This window comes from Tetrao urogallus, assembly GCF_951394365.1.
Source record: "Tetrao urogallus genome assembly, chromosome: 9".
NCBI lineage: Eukaryota > Metazoa > Chordata > Aves > Galliformes > Phasianidae > Tetrao > Tetrao urogallus.
The window spans coordinates 22,779,690-22,786,293 of record NC_136822.1 but is presented as its reverse complement, the minus strand read 5'-3'; the positions used below and the strand labels follow the sequence as shown (position 1 = coordinate 22,786,293).

General features: G+C 58.8%; 1 protein-coding gene across 1 annotated transcript; it reads left to right on the top strand.

Annotated features, from left to right (window-relative positions):
* Nucleotides 1–938: 938 nt before the first annotated feature.
* On the top strand, nucleotides 939–2,027 carry P2RY1 (purinergic receptor P2Y1; the record flags this gene model as incomplete). Its single annotated transcript, XM_079539873.1, has 1 exon — nucleotides 939–2,027. The coding sequence occupies one exon, from the start codon at nucleotides 939–941 to the stop codon at nucleotides 2,025–2,027; it is 1,089 nt and encodes a 362-aa protein (XP_079395999.1).
* Between the last annotated feature and the right edge of the window lie 4,577 nt (nucleotides 2,028–6,604).

Here is a 6,604-nt window from a genome sequence, read left to right as displayed (position 1 = left end):
GACGTTGCTTCAAAGTGGCAGAGCCGGGCGGGCGGCCCCCCCGCACAGCGCAGGGCGCAGGGGGTGGCCCGGTTCGGCTCGACGGAGCGCTCCTGTAATTGAGCCAGACTCCGAAGTTTGAGGGATGAATCCATATGCATGAGGCACTAATAACGCTCCGTCTGAGACGCAGCTTTCAGCCCACAGCCGCTCCGACCGGCTCGCGTCTCGCCCGGCGCGCGTCCGACACCGACGCGAACGGGGAGAGGCGGCACGGAGCGGCGGAACGAGCGTCGCCACGACGAGGAGCACCGCCGAGCCGGGCGCGCACCGCGGGGCGCGTGGGGGGGCTCAGGGCGGCCGGACCCAGCGGGGGGGAGCGATCCCGCGGGGCGGGCACGCGGCGGGGCCGGGGGCCGCGGGCGGGGCGGCGCGGGGCCGGGAGCACCTCCCGACGGGGCGGTGCGGGGCGGTGCGGGGCGGCGCGCCCCTGGGCCGAGCGCTGCCCGGGGCCGCCCCCAGCGCCGCTCCCCGCCCGGCTCGGGCGCTGCCTCCCTCCCGCGGCGCGGGGCCGTGAGGCGGCGGATGGAGCCGCGGCCCCGCCATGGGCACAGCTGCGGGCTGGACGCCGCTTCGCGCCGCCGGGGAGCGGAGGAGAGAGAGCGGAGCGGAGCGCGGCGAGGGAGGCAGGTGGGGCGGCGCGGGGCGGGTGGGGGGAAGAGCGCGGCGCGGGCGGAGCGGCCATCCGCCGCCGGGTGCCCCGCACCGCTCCCACCCCGCGCTGCGCTCCGCGGAGGACGGCCGGCCGCGGCGCGGTGTGTCGGGCTGCGCGGCTCCGCTCACCTTCCCGCCCGGCGCGCCGCGCTCCCCTGCTTCGTTCTCCTTTTCCAGATGCGTTGCTGTTCCCGTAGAGCCTTCGCCGCTTCGCCCCAGGCCGTCGTGAGCGCGCCGGGAGGATCATGACCGAAGCCCTCATCTCTGCTGCTCTGAACGGGACGCAGCCCGAGCTGCTGGCCGGCGGCTGGGCCGCGGGGAACGCCACCACCAAGTGCTCCCTGACCAAAACGGGCTTCCAGTTCTACTACCTGCCCACCGTCTACATCCTCGTCTTCATCACCGGGTTCTTGGGCAACAGCGTGGCCATCTGGATGTTCGTCTTCCACATGCGGCCGTGGAGTGGCATCTCGGTGTACATGTTCAACCTGGCGCTGGCTGACTTCCTGTATGTCCTCACGCTGCCCGCCCTCATCTTTTACTATTTCAACAAAACCGACTGGATCTTCGGGGATGTCATGTGCAAACTGCAGAGGTTCATTTTCCACGTGAACCTCTACGGCAGCATTCTGTTCCTCACGTGCATAAGCGTGCACAGGTACACGGGCGTCGTGCACCCGCTGAAGTCGCTGGGGAGGCTGAAGAAGAAGAACGCTGTGTACGTCAGCTCACTGGTGTGGGCCCTGGTGGTGGCCGTCATCGCGCCCATCCTCTTCTATTCGGGGACGGGGGTGAGGAGGAACAAAACCATCACGTGCTACGACACCACGGCCGACGAGTACCTGCGGAGCTACTTCGTGTACAGCATGTGCACCACGGTGTTCATGTTCTGCATCCCCTTCATCGTCATTCTCGGCTGCTACGGGCTGATCGTGAAAGCTCTGATCTACAAGGACCTGGACAACTCTCCTCTGCGGAGGAAGTCCATCTACCTGGTCATCATCGTGCTGACGGTCTTCGCCGTCTCCTACCTCCCCTTCCACGTGATGAAGACCCTGAACCTGAGGGCCAGGCTGGATTTCCAGACGCCGCAGATGTGTGCCTTCAACGACAAGGTGTACGCCACCTACCAGGTGACGCGGGGGCTGGCCAGCCTCAACAGCTGCGTCGACCCCATCCTCTACTTCCTGGCCGGGGACACCTTCCGCCGGCGGCTCTCCAGGGCCACCCGCAAGTCGTCCCGGAGGAGCGAGCCCAACGTGCAGTCCAAGAGCGAGGAGATGACGCTCAATATTTTGACAGAGTACAAGCAGAACGGGGACACCAGTTTGTGAACGGATGTGAAAGGTGTGGGGACTCCTTTTTGCAGTAACGCTGCATCCTGACACCGCCGGACAGCCCTGCGCACGTGTGTGTCGGGATGGTCTGCCATCCCCATTCATTTTAGATAAAGGCTCTTTTTCTAAGATTAGAAAAAGCTTAACACAGTAAGTGGAAGAATTTTAATCTTAGTGGAGAATAACATGTCAGAATTCAGCTCTCCTGCTCCTTGCAGAGTTCTCATTTCTTTCTGACTTGTGTCAGATGAAGTAAAATGAAGCAAATCCCCTGAAGGAAGAGAGCAATCAAAGTGCTTCTGTTTTAATGGCTCAGACTCCCACACTCCAAAAGGATCTTCGCCCGCCTCCCTTGCAAACAGGAAATGCAGACGAGGAGCTCAGCACGGCCCCCGGAGCTGCCCCTTTGGTAGCTGCCCACGGCCCCGGCGCGGCTGCCGGCTCTGCGCGCCGAGCGCTGCCGCTCCTTCCCGGCCTCGGCGATCGCCCGGCGCTTTGGCAGCACCGGCGCCGAACGCGGGCGCCGCAGAGCCGTGCCCACCGCCGCGCACGTCGGACGATCCGGGGGCACGGGCTCGGCGGAGGGGCAGCGGGCACGGGTCGCTCTGCAGGCGGGGCGGCAGCGCCCGGCACACGCAGTGCTGTGCGGCCGTCGGTGCCGGGCCGGGCCGCGCTGCCGGGCTCTTCGTGCGGTTCGTACGGGGCAGCGCCAGGAGCGCGAGCTGGAAGCAGCTCCCAGACGAGCGGGGCTGCGGTGCTTGAGCTGCCTGCGTCCCGCTGGGTGCGGGAACACCGCTGTGCTGCAGCCCTTCGGCAGCGCCTGTCGCTTCCCAAGAAAACAGTCGTCAAAATGAAAACGTATACACGGACTGTGTTGTACATTGAAGTAGTTGAGGGGGAACTGATTTCTCGGTTTTGTGACACATCACTGCGTTAAGAGGACGTTGCGATATTCCGCAGACTAAACCCACTGCTCGGTGTATCTTCTCCCAACATGGAATAGGTCATCTAAAATTAGCCAGGTGTTGTGTAACGCGAGAGCGGTCGGAGCGCGGCTGAGCTCCTCCATGGGCGGTCTGAGTGCTTTCTCATATTTTTAAGAAACGTGTTTGAAAATATTGTGTTCAAACAGTATGAAAGCATGCTTTACGTTATAGATTCGGTGTGCAGAATCGGGTTCTGTGTGATGCTGGGGGTGACTTCAGCAGATCCTCGTTCCTCCGGTCTTCACGGTGAGTGAGACGGCTCTAAGTTGCTCACGGACTCGAGCGGTCAGTAAGGAGCAGGAGCAGCCCTGGTCACAGCCGTGCTCAGCAGCTTCTGCTCGGACACACAGCTCAGCCTGCAGAATCCCTATTTATTGAACTTATTTATTAGAAGACTAAATGTCAAGTTTGTAAAGTGTGGTTCTGTGTTCATATCAGAATTGGGCATTAGTGGGAAATTTGACAGCATGTTTAAGTCACTGTAATACCACGTCTTCTGACAGAACGTCTTTATAATAAACTCAATTCCACCCTGATTTTCACTCTTCTATGTAACCCGGAGATAAATTAAGCTCATGGATTGCCCCTTGATAAATTAAACACTGCTCAGGAAGCACAGCTTCTTGAAGCAACATTACGATCTCATTTAGCACCGTAAGGTGAAGAGCGCAGAGGGGAAAAGAACCCCAACCAGGGGTCAATTGCTAATTAATCCCTGCTGACAAACAGTGCCGAACAGCGCAGCCTGTTCACACCAACAGGGAAGGGCTGCGGTTCACAAGGAGCAGAGCTGCAGCGTGGGGCTGGGATGACGCTCCGAACCGCTGCTCTGGGTGGGAACCGGGTCTGCAGCTCTGAGTTCCCGGGGCTGTTTCTCTCTTTTCCGTCAGTTGGAAACACAGCGTTCTGCTAAGTCACACCTGTGAGTGGATCCTGAGTGGACGGGCAGGGCAGCACACGGAGCCTCGTGCCGGCACTCTGCTGAGCCGGGACCGCCGCTCCCGATGGCAGTGAGGGCACACCCGGCCCCTGCAGGATCTCGGGCGTTTCACACGGCTCGTTTTCCTTCTTTTTGCTCCCATAGTCCACAGCACAACGCTCTCAGCGCACGTCCTGCCCCGCTGCGTCCCCCGTGGGCACAGCCCCCGCCGTCACCTGCAGGGCAACGACCCAGGGCGGACAGGTCATGGAGCCGGTAATTAGCAAGCGCTTTTGGCAGCGGGCAGTGCTGCCTTTACCCCTCATCTCACCGCAGTGCCAGCTGAGAGCCCATCTCCCCTCACTGCTCTGTGTCCACCTTCGGCTATAAACGGGGTTCCATGCACCAGGATTCCAGGTCACACCTCTGTGTGGGAACTGCTGAGTCCTGGCCTGAGCCACTGATGGAGAATCTGGGGAAAGGACCCATGAGCCTTGGGAGCTCAGGTGAAGGCAATTCAGTGGTGTGAGTGGAAGGGGTGAAGCCTGGCTGCATGGCTCTTAGACCCCATTTAAGGCCTGATTGCCACTAGGGAAGGAGCTCTGGTTGGAGATTCCTCTCCAATGGAGCTTTCCCTGCAAGCCTGTCTTCAGAGATGGGTGAGCACTTTCCTTTTTTCATTGCAACAGCTTTCTGTCACGCTTGTCCCTTAGTCGTTATCCCTACCATATCACCATTTCATTGCATTGGTCCTTCTGATTTTTTACATGCCTCTAACTTTTTTTCCTCTATCTGGGAATCTTTTAATGAATGCAAAAGATGCCGATACCAGCCTGAGGTAAGAATCTCTCTGTGAGCCTAGGACTGCCATTGCTGAGCATGCAGGGATCCATGCAGGAAGGTGTTGCTGTCAGCGGCTGCACTGTGCTGCTGCTCATGGGGCTGCTTTTCTTCTCATTTATGCCCATTAACTCCCACATGTAGCAATCTTTAATACAAAATGAAGTTGGGATGAAGCACACACAGGCTCTGCTGTCAGTTCAGGCACCTTCATAGAACAGTGCTGAGGATCAGCAGGTCCCTTCCAGCTGAACCATCCTGTTTTTTCATACCCACTCTGTAGGACACAAAGGCTATGAGATGCTGGCCAAGGACTGTGAGCAGGCAGCACCGAGCATCTCAGGCCCCATCCCAGCCCGCATGGCAGCAACGGTCTGAGCCCCATGCCATCAGAGTTCATGGTATTTGTGAAAGTGTTTGTTTTCTACTGCTCTGTGATTTAACGTTGGTGAGCTCCATTTCTGAGGAGCTCCAGTGAGATCTGGCTTTGCAGCACCCACAGAGACGCGTTACTTCTCAGTACTCCAGCTTTGAAGCTTCTTGGCTTACTCACCTGCTTTCATTAAATAGTAGTGAAAAAATCCTGATTTGCATAATTATAGTGACCAGGAACTGTTCTTTCAGCCCAGCCCAGCCATGCTCACTGCCAGGTACAGCTCTGCAGCCGGGACTATTTTTAGTGGCCCAGCACTGCAGCACGCAGCTCTGCACCTAGCAACCTGCATGGGAAGGGCTCAGCAGCAGCCTCCTCCTGCCTTTGTGCTCCTGCCATTAGCTCACACTCCCGGGCAAATCCTCAGACAGCAATACACGCTTAAAAATAGATAATAGAAGGTTTGCAAAGGATGTGTGCTGCGAGATGCTCTGAGGAGACTGACGGACCTCTCCCAACTCCAGCACACAGCCCAGGCAGCTCCAGCCCAGATCCCTGCCGGCACTCTCCCAGCTGCTCCTCTTAGTGCTGTTTGTCCTAATGAGGACCAGGTGAGCACAGCCCTCCCCCTGTTGTGCACAGCTGGGAGCTGTGCTGTGTGGGGCGGTGCCTGGGGCCCAGACTCTGCTTTGGGGGGGACGGCTTCTGGTTTTTGAGAAGTGTTTGACGCTGAAGCTGCTGGTGTCGATGTGGGGCTCTGACTGTGATCCTGCGGTCCAAACTGCAGGTGTGTGGCACATAGTGCAGCCGTATTTCTCTTGTACCTGCTTTACTTTGAAGCCCCTTGGTGTAAGTGTGCTACGGGCACTGAGCTCACCGAGCAGCATGGGCAGTAGCCCTGTTCTAGAGCATGGTTGGCAGCTCCCAGAGCACCGCTGGCTGTTGGCCGGGCAGCTTCCATGCACCTCAGCTGTGGAGAAGCATCATGGCTTTGCCTCCTGCCCCAAGGTGTGTGCTGAACCATACTGCTCCCCTTTGTGCACAGTGGTTGGTCACAGATGAGTGACCAAGCAGAGCAGATTCCCCCTGTGCTGTGAAGGAGACGTCACTCATTTGTCCTACACTGCTGGCCCTTTGCTATGGGAGACTCACTGAATGGCAGTGGCCTTACGAGATGTGGTTTTGCTCCTTCTAAGCCTCCTGACAGCCATCCTGTGGGCACCTGATGCTGGTGCTGTGGTGGCCAAAAATGCCATGTGCAGGGCCACTCTGCTGTCGCTGCTCTGACATAAATGTCCCAGCCACTCTGTGCAGTGTGGGCTCAGAGAGCCCAGAGCTCATTCTTGCTGAAGGGAACCTAGAGCTTCTTTCTGCCCCACAGCTGTGTGTGCCACATGGCACAGTGTGGCCCCATGCAGGCAGTGCTGGTGGTGCTGCAGATAATCATGGTTTGGGT